Raw genomic sequence first — 23,598 nt, forward strand, 5'->3', positions numbered from 1 at the left:
CTAGCCTCTTGTCCACCAACACCTCTAGGTCTTCTTGGTCAGGGTTGCATTCTTACTCTTTCTCTCCCCCTCAGCTACTACTGATACCACGGGTTGCCCTGACCCAGGTGCAGCATCTTGCACTTGGCTTTGTTGAACCTCATGAAGTTACTATGGACCCACTTCTTGAGCTTGCCCAGGTCCCTCTGGTGGCATCCCATCTTTAAGGCATGTTGATTGCACCACGCAACATGGTTCATCTCAAACTTGCTGAGGGTGAACTCAGTCCCTTTGTGTGGTTGATGAAACCATTAAGTAGCATTGGTCCCAGTACAGACCCCTGAGGGACACCACTCCTCACTGATTCCATCAGGACCCTGAGCCGTTGGCCACTACCCTGTGGATGCAGCTGTTCAACCAATACCTTATCCACAACAGTCCACTCATCAAATCCATCTCTCTGCAATTTAGAAGCCTGTTGTGGGGGATCATGTCAAAGACCTTACAGAAGTTCAGATAGATGGCATCTGTAACTCCACTAATGTAGTCACTCCATCATAGAAGGCCTTCTATGGTGGTTGGTCAGGCAGGACTTGCTCTTGGTGAAGCTGTGCTGGCCGTCTCAGTCACCTCCTTGTCCTCCATGTGCCTTAGCACACATCTAGGAGGATGTGTTCAATGATCTTCCAACATCAGGAAAAAGGAGTAATTCACTAGTATCTCTTTTAATACTGCCAGAGTGGTCTGTAATAAAGGTGTCTCTGGCTGCCTTTAAGTACGTCAGGAACTTGTGGTTCACTTTGGTTCCAATTGTTTTCTACCACAGCAATACAATTGCTTTTTCCTCCGATGTTAGTCCAACCTTTTCTGTTCACTTGCAGTGCCCTGTGTTTTTTGCAGGTGTCTTTGTTATTACAATGCTTTGTCATCTGGTTTGTCAGTGAAAATTTATACCTAACTCTCTTCTGTTCCAGGTTGTGGCTACGGCTTTCTCTCAGAAGAATCCTAAAAACCAGTCAGAAACTTTGAACTGGCTTTCAAATGCAATTAAAGAGTTTGGCTTTTCTGGGTAAGTCTTTTAAGTAAAATGCTAAGAGACACTCTAATGAAAATATTTGTAATCTAGGACTAAGATTCTCTTCATCTGAACTCTTGTTCCTTAAACTCTGATGCCAGCCATCAGGTGCTCTTCTAGCTCTAATTGTGTAAATGAAAGTATCTGACATTATTAGTGGAATGGGATGTGATTACATTACAAGATCACTTGACCTTCTCTGAGGAGCATTTTTCTTAAACTTAAGGTACTACCTGTGTGGGCTGGGCAAGGAGCTGTAGCATTGCATTTCTGTTGTACTGTTTGGATACACACTTGCACCCAGGTGGTTCACTATGTTTTATAGTTTAAAAAAAAAACCAAAACCAAATCTGACAGCTACAGAAGAGTGCTTGTTACTCTCCAGAGAGACATTTTGATGCTGATAACAGGGTGAAGATTTAGCCAACACAATAGCAGTTATGTCTGCCTCTGTGAGGGTAAGAAATGGGTTCTCTGTCAGAACCAGGGATAGTATTCTTAAATTTTTATTGATTTCTTAACTGAATGTGATCAAGCATACCTAATACAGTGTACTGTTGAGAAGAAAATTTCTAAGCAGTGAAGACTTCAAGTATCAATTTGACTAATTGGGCAGTTACAATGCCTGTCTTAAGGTATTTTGCAGCTATTAAATGGATAAGTCTGGAAAGTAAACTCTTTTCTTTGGCAAATTCCTCAAAAAGTATGTATTTACAGCAGGATAACCTGTGTGTAGATATGCTACTAGAACAACACTGTTTGAGGCTACACAGATGGTATAGAAGGTTCAGAAATCTAAACCTTCCTTTATTTCTCCTGCAAATTTACTTTTCATATTCATGCCTTTTTCTGGAAGATCCTGAGCCTGACTAACAAAACAAAAAAACCCTCCACAATAACAGTAAACCCTCCCCTTTATTATGTAGCCATGTTTCAGGTGCTTAAAATTATTCTAAATTCTTTCATCAATATTTCACTCCTAGCAGTTATGTAGCAGGTGATGTAATTTAAGGAACTTTCTAGCTGTAATAATAGGTGGCTTTGATATAGATTATCATATGTTTACTGTATTGATTTTCATACATAGGCTATTCTCCAAACTACTCTCTTTCAGTAGTTATTTAAATAGCTACTATCTACACTATACCTGTGATGATATTTTATAGGTGCAAATATCTTCTTCACATAAGCAAGTAGTATAAATCTGTCTCCAGGTATTTTTTTTTCTTTAACATGTTGTGATGATTTTATTTGTTGTTGGTGTTTCCTGTGTTGCATTTTGTTTATGGCAGAAATCTTTCTCCCACAGACTGAATGTCAAAGCTTTCATCAGTAACGTGAAGACAGCTCTTGCTGCAACTAACCCAGTGAGTAAATTTAGAATATTAATCCTGAATTATTATCAGTCCTTAAACTGAAGACTTGAGTGTTTTTGTCCTTTTTCTGGCAGGCTGTGAGGACTTCTGCCATTACGTTGCTGGGAGTAATGTATCTTTATGTGGGACCTCCTCTGCGAATGTTTTTTGAGGATGAGAAGCCAGCCCTTCTCTCCCAGATAGATGCAGAATTTGAAAAGGTATGAAGTGTAGCTCTCTTACTAGCAAGTATCATTAAAACTACTTTAAGACTTCAATAGCTGAAATCTGTAGTAATATTATGGTCTAACCCGTGTTTTTGTAAGTGAACCAGATTTTTTAAGGCAGTGCATGAAAGCTGCATGTCCTTATGTCAATAGTCATTACAAACTTCAAAAGTTCCTAGTTTTGTTTGAATAGCATAATGTTTTAGAAATCTCTCTTCCTGAGCCAGTGCATTTGTATCATGCAAGGGGTTTTATTTTTAAGGTCAAATGAAAAATTGTAAAATAACTGTTTCTGATTTTTGCTTTGCTTGCAGATGCAAGGCCAGACAGCACCAACTCCAACTCGTGGCATTTCCAGGCACAGTGCAGGAGGTGGGGATGATGCTGAGGAAGAAGAACAAGAGGAAGTTGGGAATGATGTTGTGGATCTCTTGCCAAGAACAGATATTGGGTAGGTTTGGATTCTGCAGCCTGAAGACCTACTTTCACTGCAATTCAAAACTTTGTGTTTATAAACTTCATAAGCAGAAATCTGTGGTATTGAAGCACTCGAGTACCAATAGATAGATAACTAAGAAAGTGGGCTTTTTACCTGTTTTTCTCCTGCAGTGATAAGATCACAGCTGAACTAGTGTCTAAGATTGGGGATAAAAACTGGAAGATCAGAAAAGAAGGTCTAGATGAAGTGACAAGCATATTAAATGAAGCAAAGTTCATACATCCAAACATAGGAGAACTTCCAGCTGCTCTGAAGAATCGTCTCAATGACTCCAATAAAATCTTGGTATGTTTTCCAAAATCCAGTTTCAGCTGTTTCCAGCTTAGAACTTCAGTTATTTATGATTTCTGAACCTTGCTTAGTACTTGGTCTGTTACAATGTCATGAAATCAACAACTGGAAAACAGTGTATTGTATGTTTCTAGATCATATATTTGCCTATTTTTATAAATATTTGCCTTTCTTTTTATTTAAAAAAGCCTTTCAAAAAAGGAAAATCTGTCTTTACTCTGAGTGTAGTGTAAGCAAGTCTTCAAATAAGTTTGAGTAATTGCTTCACTTTTGACAAAAGTGAATTGTCTGTTGTTAAAATATTTTTAGTTGAAATTTAATTTGCTCAGAATATGGAAGTATTTTTTATTTATTTGTGTGATGAATTTGAAGTCTGGAATAGGTGTCATTAAGCAGGCATTCTAAAGTAAAAATCTAGTGTTTTAGTAAAGTCAAAAAAAAAGTAAAAACCAGCAGCGCTGCTTTTCCCCATATAACTTGGAGGTTTTGTAGACATACTTGTAACACTGTTTTCTTTAAACCCTTTTTTTCTTTATGTGCAGGTGCAACAAACACTGAGCATTCTTCAGCAGCTAGCAACAGCAATGGGTCCCAATATCAAACAGCATGTGAAAAATTTGGGGATTCCTGTCATTACAGTCCTAGGAGATAGTAAGGTAGGACAGTCGTCAAGATCTCTTTACCTTTTTGCATATCTGATCTATGTCTGAAAGTAACTGTTGCTATTTAGACTTGATTTTAAGAGGTGGATGGCAGTTTAAACTTTCTTTGGAAGCTTACACATTTTTTGAAAAGTTCTTGCCTGAATGACAACATATTATCCAAATATGAATTTGTACCTGAATATATATTCTACTTGAGGTGTGGTCTCCTGCTTGTAACTAAACCCAGTCAGTGTCATAATTTGGCTTTTAAATGAAACATGGTGAGTGTATGATATTTTCTAAGGCTGCAAGTACACTACCTTAGGCACTAAGCCAGTTTGCTTGGTAAAGGTGCTTTTAGTGTATCACTGTGGATCCCAGTATACGTTGTTATTGTCTTTTCACTGTGTAGGAGACCTGTAGGTAGACACAGGACACTCACAACTGACACTGAAGCTTGTATAATGTCAGTGTCGAGCTTGTTAGGATGCTATGTCAAGATCAGAGCTAGGGCCATGGGAAAGAGCAAATTTGAAGTAGTGGAGGAAAGAAGTTTGGGAAGGTGCTGATGTCTTGGGGTCACAGGCAGTTATCAGAGGTGGCATACTTCAGCTGTCTCTACTCTGAATGTGAGTAGGAAAACGAACAGAAGCTGGCTCTGCCTGTCCCAAACAGTGGAGGACTAGGACTGGTCCTAGGGCTGGATAAAAAACTCCTGGTCACATTGTTTTGTCTTTGAGAGTCTTCAAGAACTGAGATTTTATGTGACTGTTGAATTCTTCTTTTGTTCACCAGTTATCTTGAGGTAACATCAAACTCCCTTTGCAGAGTCATAGAATTGTTTAGATGGTCTGTAGGGTTACCTTCCAACCTAGTTCCAACCCCACTGCCATGGGCAGACACCTTCCATTAGACCAGCTTGCTCAAAGCTATGCCTGGTGCTTCAGTTCAAAGTACATGGTTTAAGGATAAGACTAATTGTGATTAACTTAGTGTTGCTAAAATGAGTAATACCAATGTTACTTGTAAGAACTATAATGCTGACAGAAGATGGTATGTTCATTCAAATGTTTTTACAGTAGTATTCTTTTTAAGTACTGCAAGTGCAAGATTTAACTAGTTTATCAAAGTTATCCAGCTTTTGAGGTTGAGGATGGTCCTTTCTGCACCCTGCTTCAATATGTTTATAGTGGACCCACTGAATAATTGAGGAAAGCCAACAGCTTGTAGTATGAGTGAAGACAAATTAAATTTGGGTGATGGGGAACCAAGGTCTTGCCAGAGAGGCTGATGAGCATCTGTTTATCTGCAGCTCATGATTTGTTTCTTTTCCTCAATGAGACTGAAGATGGGCCAAGTTATTTGCAAGGATGCTCACTACTTATTTACATATATGCCTGAATGTTACCTCTACATTTAATATTGATTTATACTAAACATAAATGAATCTGTCACATTACCAGCTTTCCTCATAAATTCTGCCTGCAGTAGAGGATCATATTATATAGTCATGTCTACACTGATAACATTTTAAAGAACTGTGATTGTTAGGTATTCCATCTGGCTTCTCATAACTTTACATAGTTCTTTCAAAAAAGGGTGCTGTTCTAAATTTTGCTTGAAAAAAACCTAAATATGGAAATTGGTAGGAGTTAGAGGGTTTTCCCTGTTCCTGACTTGACTTTTGCTCATGTGTGTCCTAAATAAGAGTGCCCTAATAGCAGGCTCCGTAACCCACCTGCCTTGATTCATTGATGTGCTGTATGACAGATAAGTATAATGTCTGATTTGGTAATTGCTGCAGCTGATACCATCACTAAAACCAAATTCTTCCGAATCTTAGACTTCTCAAGCAGTGAATAAAAAAAGAGATTTCAACGCCCATGATGTGAAAGCTTTTTCCTTTCATAGGAAGGTTGATTGTTGCCTCTTCTATTGTAAACTTCTGACCCCTCTTTATGTTTATTCTTCTTAAATCTTGTTCTTGCTGCAGAATAATGTTCGTGCTGCTGCATTAGCAACTGTGAATGCCTGGGCTGAACAAACTGGCATGAAAGAGTGGTTGGAAGGGGAAGACCTGTCTGAGGAGCTCAAAAAAGAAAATCCTTTCCTAAGGCAAGAGGTAGGCTTCTGTCAAAAAAACTTCTTGTTTGTCTAATCAAAATAACCTTATGTTTTATGGATTGTTTATCTATGCAGACTGAAATGGCACAATACTACAATTGTATGAGAAAACAAGTAGGTGAGTCTCTGTACTGACATAAAATTGTTAAACCTCAAAAGGCTAATAACAAGCTTTCTTCCTGCATGATAGCTGTCATTCAGTGCCTCTAAAATGAAACTTTTGTCTGTTTTGATTAGCATTTTAAGTGCTAGTGTGTTTTCCCTCAAATTCACCATGGAACAGAACTGGAGTCATTAAAAAGAGCACATGGAATTCTGTTGCTTTCAAAAGCAACAACCTTTACAGTTTTAAGAGACTATGCTTCAAGTTTTAAGATAGATGTGTATTAACATATTGTACTCAACTTTTTATTTTTGTAATTGCTAACGTCAAAGTTGATGTTAGTTATGAATATTTGTCTGAAGAAAGTTTGTGGTGGGTTTTTCCTACTCACACAGAGTTGTGTGAGGGACTACTATTCAGTCTTGTGGCCTGACAGAGCAGTGTTAGCACTTCTTCAGAAGCTTTTATTTTAAAACTTTGTTTCAGCTTCTTGGTTGGTTGGCTGAGAAGTTGCCTACCCTCCGCTCTGTTCCTTCTGACCTACTCTTGTGCGTGCCTCACCTGTACTCCTGCCTTGAAGATCGAAACGGGGATGTGCGCAAAAAGGCACAGGATGCCCTGCCGTTCTTTATGATGCATCTTGGCTTTGAGAAGATGGCAAAAGCCACTGGCAAGCTGAAGGTATTTCTGTCACAAAGATTAGATAATGTGACCTTGAATGAGTGAATATGAACAAGTCACATTCACAGTCTCATGATATGCTGTCCTGAGTCATGTAAGCTTGTCTGCATCAAATATTTTCAGGGGGGCTGAAAACAGTATCAGGAGACTGTGAGTTAGAGCTTTCTCTACTTCAAAAATGATTACTGCCACTACAGGCTTATCACTTCAAGAACCTGATATTTATTCACTCTTCATTCCTTCTGGAAAAAAAAAAAATCTACCTGCAGAAAGCTTCCATACCAGTTACTGTCCCATTGTATGCTTTTGTACTCATACTTTCAGATGGCTTCTAGCAGTTTGGTCTGGCTTAGGAACCCTTGAGTGAAGAATAATTGTAGGGCACTCCATTGACTTCATAGGACCACTCACCTAGAACAGATTGCTGCTGCACATGTTTCCCATAGGACTTGCAGAAGAAACTTAATAAAAGGATGTTTTATCTCAGAACAAAAGTATCTGAGAACATTGATGTTTTAAGATAAGCATCCTGGAAAGTAGTAAACAGAGAATAGCTTGTTTTAAACTACTATTGTTTTCCTTGTCTGTGGCTAGTTTATTAGTAGATTAGTGGTAGTCATTGCTAAATTTATCACTTCTTTTTTTCCCTTTTTGTTCTCTAGCCAACTTCCAAAGACCAAGTACTGGCCATGCTTGAGAAAGCCAAAACCAACATGCCAGCCAAACCAGCTCCCCCTGCTAAATCATCTTCCAGAGTGGTAGGGGGAACAGCTCCAGCCAAATTCCAACCTGGGTCAGGTAACCTCTCTTATATTCTGGGAAACATCTGAGAAAAGGGTGGGTTTTGAAGCTTTTTGACATTCCAGAGGAAGAAACATACTTAACTGGAGAAGAGGAATTCAGCATAGTTAGGGTTACAAAGAACTGTGGAATCTAGTGAGTTCTGTCTGCAGTTCTGGCCTTTCTTGCAGTTGAATCAACTTCCAGTGTAGGAGGGTGCTTCCAGTGTAGTTGTGTCCTTTCCACACAACCATCTGTCAACTGCTATTTGAAAATATCTACTTGGTATTGAAGTTAAAACCCAGGGGCTGCAGGGGGAGGCTTTTAGTAATACTAATCTGATTTTAATATAATATGATTTTAAAATGTTTTCACATTATTTTTTATCTAGACTACTTCTTCAATGTAGTTTACTCTGGGACTACCAGATTGCTTGTGCTGATGCAAAAGAGGGTAATGGGATTAGGGGACAAGTGATTTGAAGAAGCAGTCCTGTCTTATTGCTCTGCTGGGGCTAGCTTGCCTGCTCAGACCAGGTGCAACTACAGCTCTAGACATTAGCCTGGAAAGTATGTGTCTGTGCATTTGTAAATTGTTTTGAAAATGACAAATTTGCTAACATAGTATGATATTAATTATGAGAACTTTGTATGCTAACATGGAATTTAAGGGACCTCCTCTGTGGGTCTAAAATCCTCAGACATCTGTGTAATAAATATATTGTATCCATGAACAGTTTTCTTCTGTTCTTAGAACAGAAAATTGATAACCTAAAATAGGCTTGAAGATAGCTTGAAATGGTCTATTGTTTCTCTAGCATTTGCTGATGACTTGGGGTCTAATACCATGGAATCCAAGCCTGATCCCAAAAAAGCCAAAGCAGGAGGACTGTCCTCTAAAACTAAGGTATGTCAGTTTTATTTTGTACAAGATCAGTTCCATGAAGTTAATAGCTGTGGTTTGTTAATCTGTTATGGGTAGAAGAGTATAGTCCTTGAGCTCTAAAGTGACAGGTGTTCCCGTATCACTTACCCAATCACTGCTGTTGTCATTACCTATTTAATTCTTAAAGTCTGTGTTGTCAAAAATGCAGTCTTGTGAGAGACTCAATTTGTCTGAAATCTGCTTGGCCTCCTTGATTCTGTGCTACTGAGAATTCATTCTTACTGTTACACTTCCAATTGTATACTTTAACATTAATTTTGAACCCATGTATCAAAAGAAATGTATCTCTGCCTTAAAATATGAAGAGTAAAATGTTCTCAATCACTAGTGAGAAAAGGGAAGGAATATACTTGAAAGCACAATAATCTCAATTGGTTACAGTCAATTTGTGGTTAGGTTTTTCTGTTTTGCTTTACAGTAATTTTTTTGCTATTAACTTTAAGTTTGTCCTGTGGGTACAACTAAAAATAACCTGAATTGTTTTAGTCCTGTTGCCTCCATTGTCTGACGTAGTGCTATAACAAGAACATTTTATGTCCATCTTAATTACAAGAATGAGCAAAACAGACCTTGAAGGATATTGTAGATTTGCTGAAGTCGATGCGGTGTTCTGTCAAGAGTTCAGAACTGGGATTGTAGAGTTAAGGCCTTTGCTGCAAATGCATTAAAAGGTTTGGAATGGTAACTCTTAGGAGTAAATAGCTGTCTAACAACAAAGACTTTTCTGTGGCTTATTTACAGCAGTCAAATGTTAATAGCAATATATCCAAGGGTAATGCCAGCCTGCCCAAAGCTAATACAAGCCTCAGCAAAGGCAGTTCAAGTCTGACAAAGAACCAGTCTATCAAACAGGTACCACGTTGGGTTTTAGGGATGTGTGGGTGACTAGCACACTGGCTGAGTGATGTGTCATACTTCACAGGGTACTACTGTGCACACTGTCATGGGTATTGCTTCCACAGCAGCAGAGCACACACTTTTAAAATTCTAATCAACATTTTTTCTTTCAGCTTCTCTCTGGCTCTTGTATACATAAGCAGCATGAGACTGGCTGGTATCTAATGCTTGCAATTGCTGGGACTGAGGCATATATATGTCTTGTGTTGCCTGTTAATACTATGCTTTTTTCAGGGTGTACAAGGGAAGAAAGTGCTAAGCAAGCCTAATTTGAAGGAAGACGATGATAAATCAGGTCCTATTTTTATCATAGTCCCAAATGGAAAAGAACAGAGGATGAAAGAGGAGAAAGGTCTGAAGGTGAGAAAAATTGGAATGTATTCACAAGTTTTGAAGGAGATTTTTTTTTTTTTAATGGCATTTGTTAGTTTTGAATCTAGAATAAAATGTACTATGGCATGAAAGTGCTAGTCACTGTCCATCTCTTGGACAGATTCTTCAGTTGAATTTCACAGGTCAATATCTGGTTTACTGTGACGTTTCTCTTCTGATTTCCAAATTTTGTGCATATGGGCTTTCATGACAGTGTATAAATGCTGAAAATTTGTGAAGGATCGTTAAGCTTAGTCAACTGTTTTCAGGTACAGAGTTGCAGGATACATTGTAAATGCTTCAATTTACTTATTTTGAACAACCCTACTTAGCAATTCTTAGGGAAATTCTGTTACTGAAAACATGCATGTTATTTGTAACTTGCTAGTAGATAGGCCTGTCTGTAGCTTAAAACCAACCACTTTAAGTGATAATTATTAAGATGATGGCCTAAAGATAACCAGTCCACATGAAGAAAATTTTTCACGTAAGAGAAGGTGAGCAAACACCACCGATTTTTCCTGTTACTTATTGACAATAAGAAGACTTTGAAAACAGATTCTGAAGCGGAACTAAATGATATACAATCAGCAGAGTCTTTCAGGAAGAAAATGTATTGCTTACTTTGAGTTCTAAATGCTGCCTTTTACAGGTGTTAAAGTGGAATTTCACTACTCCCCGTGATGAATATATTGAACAGCTAAAAACTCAGATGTCCACTTGTGTGGCCAAATGGCTACAGGATGAGATGTTTCATGCAGACTTTCAGCACCACAACAAAGCACTGGCTGTTATGATTGAGGTGAGTTTGTCTCTGTGGTAGTAGATGATGTGCTATGGAATTATTCTCTGCTATGACAGATTCTGCTTGAATTCAAATCAAATAGGAATTCTCTGAGGAGTCGAGTCATTTTTCTGTGAAGTTGAAAGCTAAACATATATAGAAATAATATTCAGAGATATGGTGAAGTTGGTATTAATACCGTTTCTTGGGAGAAGGGAAAACTTCCTCACCAGAGACTTCTCTTAGAATTTCAGAAAAGCTGTATCAGTTAAAAGTGAGTACTTATGGTTCTGAGAATTGACCAATAAATGTAGACTATCTTATCAGACATAGCTTAGCTTATTCTCTGTTCTTTTCTTGAACTCTGTGTGTGTGTGTCATTATGCATAACCTTTTTTTTTCTTCTTCCTTCAAGCACTTGGAGAGTGAAAAAGACGGAGTCATCAGCTGCCTGGATTTGATCTTAAAATGGCTTACCCTGCGGTTCTTTGATACCAATACAAGTGTTTTGATGAAAACACTTGAATACCTTAAATTGCTTTTCAATATGCTGAGTCAAGAAGAGTATCACCTCACTGAAAATGAAGCATCCTCTTTCATTCCGTATCTTATCCTAAAGGTACAATTTATTTTACACAAACTAACCTTATTTTTCATGAGGAATATAGCAGGATACCATCAAATACTGCAATATGTTCATTCTAAATATATTGTGAATAGAGTTAAATCCAGTTGGCTGCTGGTCATGAGTGGTGTTCCCCAGGGCTCAGAGTTGGGGCAGTCCTGTTTAATATCTTCATCAGTGACTGGGCAGGAGTGTTCATCTGCTGGAGGGTCAGAAGGCTCTACAGAGGGATCTGAACAAGCTGGATAGATGGGCCGAGGCCAGTTGTATGAGACACAACAGGCCTAGTTTTTTAGCCTGGAGAAAAGGAGGCTCAGGGCATATCTAGTGCTCTGTATAACTACCTAAAAGGAGGTTGTAGTGGGGTGGGTGTTGTCTCTTTCTTGCTAAATAGCAAGTGAATGAGAGAAAACAGTGTCAAGTTGTGCCAGGAGATGGTTATGTTGGATATTAGGGAAAACTTTTTCAACAAACAGCTGGTCAAGTATTGGAACAGGCTGTCCAGGGAAGTGGTTGAGCTTCTATCACTGGAGGTATTTAAAAGATATGTAGATATGGCACTTAGAAGCCTGCATATTTCCCTTTAAAAGACATTGACCAAAAAGGAATTTTGCCTTGAGAATAATTCTGGCTTGCCTGACATTATTTAGAATAGTGAAATAGTGTCATGAGACTGTTTAAAATATCTTATATTTCTTCCCCTCTTTTTCTTTTATTAATTTTCCATTAGGTAGGAGAACCGAAAGATGTCATCCGCAAAGATGTACGTGCCATTCTGAACAGGATGTGTCTCATCTATCCAGCCAGCAAGATGTTCCCTTTCATCATGGAGGGGACAAAATCCAAAAACTCAAAACAACGTGCAGGTGCGAAATGGAGGATTGAACTGGGCTTACGCAAAGTACTTGAAATTGCTTTGGTTTGTGTCTTGAAAAACCCAGCATAAGAGTGTTGGGTGGGATATGAGATTTGTCTGCATGTGGCATTTTATGCAGATGTTCGTGTTTAAAGGATCAGATTTTAAAGTATTGTATTGCTTTTTATTTTGGTGCCTTTGTACCTTCCAAAGATGAGCAATCTGTCATTGCTATCAGTATTAAGATTGTGTCTCCCTTGAGTAGGCTTGTTTTCTTAGTGAAACAGTACTGGGGAGAAGGGTGACAATACTCTTGTCCTAGTCACCAAGAGAATCAGTTAATCTGATCAACAAATGTCTCTACATTGCACATTTGTCTCAACGCAAGTAAGGTCTGTAATAAAGTTAAGGTGCTTGAACTACAAACAGCTCCCTAGTCACCTTGAAAATATCTTATCCTGGTATAACATGGAAGTTAAATTCTCTACATAATATAGCATTGCAAGCTCACAACTGTCTAAACTATCTAGATATGAAGTTAACTGTAACATTGCTTATATAAGGTAACAGGAAGTATTTGAAGGGTATAGGGCTGACTGACAGCTTTTACATATTCTATCTGTGTGAAGTAGTCTGAACCTGTAGTTTACTTTTATTCAATATTTATTATTTATTCATCCTGTAAATCACCTGAAGTGTCTGTCATCAGCTTTGTGATTGACAGTTCTCTACAGTGAATGTTCACATTGTCCAAGCAACACAGAAACTGGGAGTGCTCTCTTTCTAGCAGCTTTCAAGTTGAATATGTGTATGTTATTTTGTTTCTTTAGAATGCTTGGAAGAGCTTGGATGCCTGGTTGAATCATATGGCATGAATGTATGCCAGCCAACTCCAGGGAAAGCTTTAAAAGAAATGGCAACTCATATTGGTGATAGGGACAACACCGTGCGCAATGCTGCACTCAACACCATTGTGACTGTCTATAACGTTCATGGTGATCAAGTGTTCAAGCTGATTGGAAATGTGAGTATAACTGGAGATAAGATTATGAGGGTTTGGGATTTAGGTGGTAGGTTTTGTTTGGTTTGGTTTGGGGGTTTTTTGTTTGGTTTGTGGGATTGTTTGGGGGTTTTTTGTTCCTTACTCTTTTGTAGAGGATTAGCACTGTTTTGCTTGTGATTGGTCATCTTGCTGTTGGCGTCAAGAGCATTTTGTAGTTTTGAAAATAATTATCATAAGATCTGTGGTGCTGTAAATTATTTGGTTAATCCCAGATTGTGGAATATATGAAATCATAGAATGGTTTGCGAAGGGACCTTAAGGATCATTTAGGTCCAACCCTGCTGCCATGGCGAAGCCACCTTCCACTAGACCAGGTTCCTCAGAGCCCCATCCAACCTGGCCTTAAACACTTCCAGGGATGGCATATCCTGTTCCAGTGCCTCAGCCACCCTTACAGTCAAGAATTTCTAATCCAGTCTAAACCTACCCTCTTTCATTTTAAAGTAATTACTCCTTGTCTTATCACTACGTACTCCGTTTAGAAATCCTCTCCAGCTTTCTTGTAGGCCCCTTCTAGGTACTGGAAGGCTGCTATGATGTCTCCCTAGAGCCTTCTCTTCAGCATCCTGAACAACCCCCAACTCTCAGCCTGTCTTCATAGGAAAGGTGTATATAACCTGGGTGTGCATGAATAAAAAACAAAGCTGGAATAAACAAGAAAAACACTGACTTTCATGGGAATTAAATTGTTTATAAAGAATAACTTGAATGGATATTTTATGGAATATGACGAGCAGGGAAGGAAGGCTGCCCCTTTTTGGGTTTTTTTTTGCCTTTGCAACTTCTTGAAAAGTTGAAGTTTAATGTGACTTTTGTTTTCTCCGGTAACCATTTCCATGAGAATTAATGTTGCATTTGCATTAACATTTTAGAATGCAATCATATTTCAACTACTGTTCAGAGTGCAATCTGTCTCCTCCTTAGCTTTGCGTAGTCCATTTGCTTTTGGATTTTCAAGGTTAAGAAAAGAACTGTAGCACCTGAACTCTTCAGCCCCTTCTAACTATGACTTTCTGAGCTTCAGTATGTCACAACTAAAATGTATGGGTTCTCAGGAAGGCTTCCAAATCATAGGGATGTTGTAGAGTAGTTCTCACAAAATTGTCATGCTTACTTGTGTTCAAATGTAGTTATTGCTAATCTTTGGTCCAGTAGGTAAGCAGGTATATATGAATCTTTTCACTGCCTGAGTTGGAGTTTAATGTTCGATCTTGTGTTGGGATTGAGTGATTAGTACATTGAACAGGACAACTGTAAGAAGGACTCTGGCTTCTGTGGCAGGGTCCAGAGTGTTAAAGCACTGCCTCATCTCCTAATAGGGAATATAGAAAAGGTGGATGGCGGCTTTTTGTTTGAGTTTTTTGCAGCAACACATGCAACAATTGGAAACACTTGATAGTACCATACTTTGAATTTGAGATTAATTGTTTCTTGAAAATTATGTGGACTAGAAATAACTGTATTTGGTATTACAGCTTGTCAATATAGGTTAATTAGCTTTTGAAGTAACATCTGGCAGTCCAAAGTGGCCCTGTTAGTTTGCTGGTAGGTGATAGCATTGACAGTTCCTGCCTTGGTGATAGGGAACTTCAGTCTGCAGTAGTAAGTGATATGCATCCTGTAGGTGACCTAGATTTCTAAAATCCATACAACTCGAGTTGAGTGAAAGTATTGTGTGTTACAGCTTTCTGAGAAAGACATGAGCATGCTGGAGGAAAGAATAAAACGGTCAGCCAAGAGACCCTCTGCGGCTCCTGTGAGACAGGCAGAGGAGAAACCTCAACGTACTCAAAACATCAGTGCTAACGCTGGCATGATGCGGAAGGGGCCAGCTGAGGACATGTCCTCCAAGCTCAAGTATGTAATGATATGTTGTGGTCTCTACCCTGCATAGTGTCTGTGCTAATATCATGTCTGGCAATGTCATTTTAGTTCTCATATCATCATCTTTGCATGTTGTGAAAATCGGCCATATAATATAAATCAAAATGTCTGAAACTTTTTTTGTCTTGTCTGTCTTGAAATCTTTCTAAATGGTCTTGTGCCTCTTTTCACTGCTTCTCCATGGACAGAATTATGTATCGCACTTATAGGATGTAAGTACTGCCCACTAACTCCTTGGTAGCAAGGCTCTTGTATCTTTCAGTTTCTATCCCAGTCACCCCTCCCTGAGGGTGACGAGTTTGCCATGACTAGTTCTAGGTTATTTACAGGTCTCTGACATAAAGAAAAGAAACCAAAAATACAGGTTTCTGTCAAGGTGACCATAGATCAAGCTGCAGCAGACTTGGCACTTCCACATTAAGCAGCTGTTCAAAATATTGGGAGTACTTCCAATGTGTTACATTAAACTTTGTATTGGTTGGACCCTGTTCTTAACTTTGTTATGTTAAACATAAAGCACAGAACTGGATAGGCATGTGTGAATCATAGAGCCTGGGGCAACAGTACCAGAAACAAAAAACTCAGAAACTGTATTGCTTGTTGCCTGCTCATTATTTCTGAGTAAAAATCTGTGTTGAGAACTATGTATTAGAATATTTCCTTAAAAATCCAATATGCAGCACAAGTTATGTGGGATGCTGGGAGTCTTAAGTTCAGAGGAACTTGCAAGGTTGCTGTGTACATATGCATCCTGTCCGTCATTAAAAAAAGCGAGAGGAGAAAGAAGCCACACTAACTTCAAAGCTGTGTTCCATTTATACTCCTGTAAACTCTACTAGTTATCTCAAACCATTGCATACCTGTCACAGGTGCAGGGGGTCTTGTGGGTTACAAGAGGAAGTCAAAAGCAAGTGACTAGCAGCTGCTCTTCTGGCCCACAAAAGTTTGTTTTACTCATGGCTTAGGGGAAAGGCAGAGGGAGTTATTAGGGGGCTTAAATATAATCAGAACTCCAAAATCTGTGCTATTCTGAGAGCTTTAGGCCTACCAGTGGATGCTAGTGCTAGTACTCTTGCCTCTTATGTGTGTGTAATAAACACCTCTCTCCTGGTTTCTATAGCCAAAATCGCAACATGGGCAGTCACTCTGAGACAACACATACTGTTCCGCGGGAATTTCAGCTGGATCTTGATGAAATTGAAAATGACAACGGAACTGTCAGATGTGAGATGCCAGCACTTGTGCAGCACAAACTAGATGACATTTTTGAGCCAGTCTTGATTCCTGAGCCCAAGTGAGTTTAAACTCCTAAGTGAAACCAGCAGGGCTGCTTAAAAGCTATTTCGTGAAGCTGAATTGGCTAGTTTCTACGTTCAGACTTGTTTACATAAGAGGGTAGTGTCAGCTAATTTGAAGAGATGTCAAAATGAAGGTCCCTTGCACTGTTCTGAAATCTGGAGAGCAGTTATTTTTAAAGAAAAAACTGAGTTCTACTTATGTATTTTTATAGTAAAAGAATTCTGAGTTTGTAAATGCATCATCAGTGTCCTTACAAGTAGCGCTATAGATGAGTTAAAAAGAGTGATTCCTTCCTTGACTATCCTCAGTGAAAAAAGAAATTGTTTTCCCTTGTCTCTAAATCTTGATTGAAATGTAGCAGTTAAGTGTGAATTAAAGTAGCTCTCCAAAAAGTAATGAGTTCTCTTTTCAACTGTTTAGAATTCGTGCTGTGTCCCCACACTTTGATGACATGCACAGTAACACAGCTTCTACTATCAACTTTGTCATTTCCCAAGTAGCCAGTGGTGATATAAATACAAGCATTCAGGCTCTGACACAGGTAAGTGAATTAAGGTAGCAACTGATCATAGCAACTAATCACACTGTATTAAACTATTTGTCTGCGAGGGTGATGAGTTGCACTGTGGTGGAGCACTCATGTCAGGTGACATGGACTCTGCTCAGAATCTCCCTGATGACAAAACAAAGTGCACAGGGGCCATCTGACTCGCTTTAGCAATAGAAATTCCACTTGGAAGAGGTAGAATAGACTTAACACTTTTTTCATTAGTGATTCTGTGTTATCGTTTTGGTTTTGTTAAATTATTTGTACTATGAGTTTGAAAAAGCCAGTTAGTCAGTGAGACTTAATTTTTAGTGTAAACTGGTTTATAGATCCTCTGCAAAAGGATTGTCTTGCCCTCAGTTTTTATGTGGTTTTAGGGTGGCTTTAACTACTTCAGAGTTTTCATAATACTTAAAAGATTTCATAAAGCTGTTAATTCCAGAATTTTTAATGGAGTGTTTTCATTTGCGTACAGGATAGGATTGCAGTTCTCTAAAAGATTAATAATTGGTTGTGTTGGGATTAGCAATACAGGTCAGTGGCTACTGATTTCAGGTGGAAGCTTAGAATACAAGTGCCTTGGCAAATCAATTGGTCAAGGCAAGGCCCTTCCTACAGAAAAGTTTTTAAGTCATTGTTATTTTGCACTGTTTGCATTATGTTGACTTTACTAGTGTTTTGTTTTTAAATCTTAGATTGATGAGGTGCTCAAACAGGAGGACAAAGCAGAAGCTATGTCTGGCCACATTGACCAATTCCTAATAGCTACCTTTATGCAGCTTCGGCTAATCTACAACACGCACATGGCAGATGAGAAGCTGGACAAAGATGAGATAGTCAGACTTTACAGCTGTATTATTGGGAGCATGATCACGGTAAGGCTTTGATGTAAAATGGGAGGTGAAGAGCAAATAACTTCTGTGCAGAAATTGCAGGAGAATGGAATGTCTGTCCTGTACCTAGGTTAGATTACTACTGAGTCTCTTTTATGGAGGTTTGTTGCTAACTGTCTGCTCATCAATGCACCTTTTGAGAGGGAGTGGGGAATGAGAAACTGGGGGAGAAGGTCTCTGCTTCTGCAGAATACAACCACTGTAATACTTCTGTTAAGCTCTGTTTTTATATTCCTTTTTGAGTGCTGAGTTGGTGGCCTAAGTATTTTCAGAAGATACTCAGTAGAAATAACTTTCTTCATAGTTGTGTTTTGACTGTTTAATGTTGTGGGAAACAGGGAGATGTCATGGTTGGACAATGTAGTCTAGAGAACTCCCTGTATTAAAGGATCATGTACAGGGAAAACTAATACTGTCATCAATCTGTAGCTATTTCAGATAGAGAGTCTGGCTCGAGAGGCCTCCACTGGTGTGCTTAAAGACCTAATGCATGGTCTTATTACATTAATGCTGGATTCTCGGGTTGAAGACCTTGAGGAGGGGGAGCAGGTCATCCGATCAGTCAACCTCTTGGTAGTGAAAGTTCTGGAGAAGTCTGACCAGACCAACATCTTGAGGTATATAATGAAAACTGCACAATTACTGCTTTTCTTTACCTGTTCTTCTGTGTTCCTTGAATGGCTGAGTTTGTTAGTCACTCTGTAAGCAAAGACAAATGTCTGTAGAATCATTCAGTTAGCTGATCAAGAATTATCACTCATCATCAATGGTGATCAGAATTTGACTCCACAATCTGCACAGCTGGAGGCAAGCTAAACAAACCAGCTTAGTATGCTTCTATGTGCTTTATAGTTCAGCAGACTGCCTCTTAAATTCTTGTAAGTAGAAAGAAAGAAGGAAAGAGCTGTTACACAACGTGATGTAAACTACTGGACTAACCTCAGTCTCTGGTATTCTGGGGTGAGTTGGCATCTTTTTTTCTTTTGTATAGAATGTTTTCTGTTTAACCTCTGTAAATTTATTCCTTTTAGTGCTCTACTTGTTTTGCTCCAAGACAGTCTTCTAGCAACAGCCAGCTCTCCTAAGTTTTCAGAACTTGTCATGAAGGTGAGCCTATAATAGAGATTTCAAATTTACTTGGATTATCTGAATCATGTTAGCTGAAATGACACATACAGTTAAAAAAAAATAGTGGCCATAACTTGAAATACTTCTTATAACCTTATTAGATGTCACATATAAGGACTTCTTGTATGCCAGGAGGGAGCTTAACACCTGCTAATAGTTTACAGAAACTTGTACACACTAATGCAAACTCAGTACGAGCTGTAAAGTCACCTGCCGAGCTCGTTTGCTTGGGCACAGCACTGCACTATGGATTCAAACAGTCCCAGACTGGAGCTGACTTCTATTTTGTCATCTCTAATGACAGATAGAGTGAATGCGCAAATGTTTGCATTTAAAACATGAGTGAGTTTTTTGGGTTTTTTTATCATACAACACCCTTTTGTAACTGGCATGATTTAAAGACAGCTTAGGCATTCTTAATGAGGTTAAACCTAAAGTCAGTGTACATAGCATGTATGTATTATCTGCTAAAATTTCTTCACACAAAGCATTCAGTCTCCTGCTGTAGATAGAGAAGTCAGCACCACATTTATGCATCAGCTCTAAAGAAAGATCTGGATACTGTACAGCTAGTTACAAAGAGAAAGTATGTACCAGTGCAAATATAGCTTGAACAGACAGACACTGCGTGCCTGTAAATGGTAGCAGAGTGAAGTGACTCAGTGGTAATGTTGTGTAATCTCTCATTACATAATTGAATGCTTTTTCCTTGAGTTATCTTGCTTTAAGTCGGCCTCTCGTTCCAGTGTCTGTGGAGAATGGTGCGTCTTCTTCCGGAAACCATTAATAGCATAAATCTGGATCGGATTCTGCTGGATATCCACATTTTCATGAAGGTCTTTCCCAAAGAGAAGCTGAAGCAATGTAAGAGTGATTTTCCTATAAGGACATTGAAGACTCTGCTTCACACCCTGTGCAAGTTGAAAGGACCCAAGGTGAGAGCAATCACTAGTCATGTGCTTTTAAATTGAATGTTCATGCAGTGTCCTAAGTTTTTCCTTATTTTTCTTTTTTTTTATTCTCCTTTTTTCTTGTTTTAGATCTTAGATCATTTAACAATGATAGACAACAAAAACGAGTCTGAACTAGAAGCTCACCTTTGTAGAGTAATGAAACACTCCATGGATCAGAGTGGAAAAGCTGATAAGGATACAGAAAAAGGAGCTTCTCGCATAGTAAGTAAAGAAAATGTGTTGGTAGGGAAAAGGAATGAAAGGCAATTTAAGAAACAAGTTTAATTTTATGTTTGTGTAATGTGCAGTAGTGATTGCCTTTTTGACATGCAACTAATGTTGGAAATACTCTTCTAATTTCCCTTTCATTTATGGCTGTTTTGGGAACTTGCTGTGTGTGTTTATGTGAGTATTCTGTGCATAACCCAGGATGAAGTGCTCTCCAGAACATTCAAGTGAGCAGCATAGGTTTATTGCTGCCTGACACTGGATCTGATCTACTAGAAGTTAACCATACCCAAACCAAGTTGTAAACACTACCTTCTCAGAAGAAGTCCTCCAGCTTGATGATATCCCTCCTCTCATTCTGTGTAAACAGTGGCTATGTAGAACCCTGATCACTTGAAGATTTTCTTCATCTTGGAAGCTCTATATCCAGCTAGCAGATCTGAGGGTGGCGTGGGTTCGTCTGACTTCCATCTGGTTTTATTCACTTTGTTTTAAAAGTCTCCTTTTGTTTATTTATTTAGGAGGAAAAGGCTTCAAAAGCCAAGGTGAATGATATTTTGGCAGAAATATTTAAGAAGATTGGCTCAAAGGAGAACACCAAGGAGGTGAGTGCTCCCTTCCTGCATGAAAGAGGGCATGATACATTGGAATGGTGTATACAGCACTTGTAGTAATACCTAGGAACTCTTCCCTCCCAGGGTCTAGCAGAGCTATACGAATATAAAAAGAAATATTCTGATGCAGACATTGAGCCCTTCCTGAAAAACTCCTCTCAGTTCTTCCAGAGTTATGTGGAAAGAGGCCTCCGATTGATAGAAACAGAACGTGAGGGGAAAGGACGCATTGCTCCTTCTACAGGTACATGTTATAGCAAAACTGATTCATTTATGAGAAGCAGAGATAAGAGATCAGTTACATGTTTCCTGGTAGAAACTAATATTTGTAGATGTTTATGGATTTCCAAAGCAAACCTGGTGCTTGTGTTGCTTCATGAGGCACCATTTGCAGGAATTATGCATTCTTGTTTACAAAAAAAAAGTTATAACCACACTAAATGTAGAAAACATCTGAAAGGCTTGGTAAATAAGTGGTTCTAATATGTGTCCTGTAGTGTGGGTTGAACATTAGCCCGTGTTTCCATGTGTCCGGTATCAAAAATTGGTTCTGCAAGGTATATAGCTGGTTTATAACCCCAAATCTTTGTTCGTGAAACCTAGCCATGATGAACAGCAGCAGCAGTCAGGTTCTCCATTTACCTTTTTACCAAAAAGGTGCAGGAGGCTTTTTACAGTATTATTTACTATGGAATTGGAAAGCTTATTTTAAATAACTTGAACTGTTCCTCTAGCAGAATTTATGATGATCCCTTTCCAATAAACTAGCTTTTTAATTGGATAAATTACTGTAAAACAGTTTGTTAGTGAGTCTTTTCATTGCAGATAAATACAAATGAGTATTGCAATATTAGGGAGGGAATGTGACAAATCGTTAGCTGAGAGTAAAAACTGATACACAGTCTATCAAAACTTCCTTTAACTTTCATGTCTTTCACATTTCATTGTGTCCTGTCAGACTTTGTCCTTTTTTCTACTATTGTTCCTTCTCCTATTCCTGTATTGTTGATTACTTTAGGAAGATAATGAGATTCTTTCAGAACCTCTTAAATGTGTTAAACTAGGTTGGACAGAAAATTCTACATTTCATCCTAAAAGTCTGTACAACTGAGAAATTAGTACAGCAGTTTTCAAAATGAAATTTACATTCCACAATTGTCTTTTTTTCCCTCCCTAACTATAATTTTGTTATAATAAAGGATATTGTTCCATATTGCAACAGTGCTTTATTTAGAGTAAAATATAAGTAAGTGTATTAAAAGTATAAATGCTTAACCTTAATTCTCCTTTATCTAGTTTAAATGTCCTTGCAGTAAATTAATGAAAACAAACCCTTGTCTGTGCTGTCTTAGAATTTGCAATTCATTTCATAATGGAAAAGCTTTTTTCATCATGTGAATTCCTTTTCTAGTCTTCTGGTAGGGAAGCTTTAAAAACCTTGCTATGTGCCTTCCAGAAATAGCTCTTTGAGACTGAACTGGAAGAAAAAGCTTTAAGTTACACAAATGAAGTAAAGAGGAGTTAGGATCAGTGGTAAACCCAAAAGTGATACTAAACTAGAAAAAGACAGAAGACTTCAAATATTTCCCATCTTGCCAATTGCTGAGTTCATTCTGTCAGATGTTGTGGTTACTTACTGCTGATCCATATCAGCATCTTCCTCTCTCCCCACTGTTGTCTTCAGCTGTCAACCTCAGCACTTCTGGAGCTGCTCTGCAGCCACTTCTTAAATTTCTCCATTTCTTTTCTTGGTTTTCAGTTGTCACTCTTGCAAGGAATTGGAAGTGCTGATACATCTATACTAGCAAATGCAAATAGCTTGGTAGTTTATAGATTGGTTAGTTCTTCATTCATTGCATCTTGTTTCAAGGAACTGACCAAGAGGCTTACTCTTTTTTGATGTTTTTAATTGGTTTTAACTTTTCTTCCTTCCTTCCCCTCATCCTCCAGGAATTTCTTCTCAGATGGAAGGAACATGTGTTCCTGTGTCTACCCACACTGTATCTTCCTCTATAGGAAACACAAATGGGGAGGAAGTGGGGCCTTCAGTTTATTTGGAAAGACTAAAAATCCTCAGGCAGCGTTGTGGCCTTGACAACGCAAAGGTATTGTACTTGACAACTCTTATAAATCTCCAGGAAAGGAACTTGATTTGTACTTTTTTTTTAAAGAATTCAAATTGATTTCTCTGCCAAAGTCAGATTCTAATCAGAATTTTTGATCTTTCATTATAGTGCATGTCCTAGTTACTCAATGCTTGTCGCTGTGCCTAGTATAAATGGCTTTAAACGCATTACTTGGCCAAGTAGACTTAAGTTTCAGTCCACTCTGTCTGCAGTACTGGTGTGCATGCAGGTTGTTTCTACAGCCCTGTAGTTTGGTATCTTCACTTGCTGGGTAGTTGAGTCTCAGGTTCAAATAACTACTGTTCTCTAAAAACTAACATATACTGACCTCTGAGTTGAATGATGTGGAAATTCTAGATCTTTCTGCTGTGAAACAACCATAAGAGCTGAATTAATTTGAAGTTGTATATATTTGGGGTGTATGAATACTGAGGCACAGAAATGCGGAATGAGCTTGGTATTGGAAACCTGTGGACCGAAATCTCTTACAGTGCAGTGATCTATGTGCTAGGAATCTAGTGCCAGTCACTGAAATTTGCACTGGGCCAGGTGAGAAGTAATGTTCACTCTAGGAATAGTTATCAAGGTACATCACTGTTTTAACTTGCATATCAGCTCACAGCTCT

The 23,598-nt window shown here is 38.5% G+C and overlaps 1 protein-coding gene and 1 non-coding gene across 3 annotated transcripts in view; both read left to right on the plus strand.

Annotated features, from left to right (window-relative positions):
• CKAP5 (cytoskeleton associated protein 5) overlaps positions 1 to 23,598 on the plus strand; it is a 42,712-nt gene that overhangs the window by 17,860 nt on the left and 1,254 nt on the right. Inside the window, exons 17-43 of one of the 2 annotated variants that reach the window (XM_018082628.2) lie at positions 954 to 1,048; positions 2,364 to 2,421; positions 2,505 to 2,630; positions 2,951 to 3,087; positions 3,246 to 3,420; positions 3,969 to 4,082; positions 6,064 to 6,192; positions 6,784 to 6,978; positions 7,641 to 7,776; positions 8,576 to 8,664; positions 9,835 to 9,960; positions 10,625 to 10,774; positions 11,172 to 11,375; positions 12,112 to 12,247; positions 13,068 to 13,261; positions 14,985 to 15,157; positions 15,373 to 15,396; positions 16,305 to 16,478; positions 16,904 to 17,024; positions 17,726 to 17,905; positions 18,353 to 18,540; positions 18,955 to 19,030; positions 19,798 to 19,986; positions 20,092 to 20,226; positions 20,754 to 20,837; positions 20,931 to 21,090; positions 22,797 to 22,951. In XM_018082628.2, coding sequence (XP_017938117.1) covers positions 954 to 1,048; positions 2,364 to 2,421; positions 2,505 to 2,630; positions 2,951 to 3,087; positions 3,246 to 3,420; positions 3,969 to 4,082; positions 6,064 to 6,192; positions 6,784 to 6,978; positions 7,641 to 7,776; positions 8,576 to 8,664; positions 9,835 to 9,960; positions 10,625 to 10,774; positions 11,172 to 11,375; positions 12,112 to 12,247; positions 13,068 to 13,261; positions 14,985 to 15,157; positions 15,373 to 15,396; positions 16,305 to 16,478; positions 16,904 to 17,024; positions 17,726 to 17,905; positions 18,353 to 18,540; positions 18,955 to 19,030; positions 19,798 to 19,986; positions 20,092 to 20,226; positions 20,754 to 20,837; positions 20,931 to 21,090; positions 22,797 to 22,951 — 3,723 coding nt within the window. The remainder of the gene's footprint in view (positions 1 to 953; positions 1,049 to 2,363; positions 2,422 to 2,504; positions 2,631 to 2,950; positions 3,088 to 3,245; positions 3,421 to 3,968; positions 4,083 to 6,063; positions 6,193 to 6,783; positions 6,979 to 7,640; positions 7,777 to 8,575; positions 8,665 to 9,834; positions 9,961 to 10,624; positions 10,775 to 11,171; positions 11,376 to 12,111; positions 12,248 to 13,067; positions 13,262 to 14,984; positions 15,158 to 15,372; positions 15,397 to 16,304; positions 16,479 to 16,903; positions 17,025 to 17,725; positions 17,906 to 18,352; positions 18,541 to 18,954; positions 19,031 to 19,797; positions 19,987 to 20,091; positions 20,227 to 20,753; positions 20,838 to 20,930; positions 21,091 to 22,796; positions 22,952 to 23,598) is intronic. The other variant, XM_018082629.2, reaches the window with a different exon arrangement.
• Positions 17,087 to 17,197, plus strand: LOC112841300. Its single transcript, XR_003212911.1, has one exon. It is a non-coding gene; the product is annotated as a small nucleolar RNA SNORD67 (small nucleolar RNA).

This window comes from Manacus vitellinus, unplaced genomic scaffold (assembly GCF_001715985.3).
Source record: "Manacus vitellinus isolate BGI_N305 unplaced genomic scaffold, ASM171598v3 scaffold_6_pilon, whole genome shotgun sequence".
NCBI classification, from domain to species: Eukaryota; Metazoa; Chordata; class Aves; order Passeriformes; family Pipridae; genus Manacus; species Manacus vitellinus.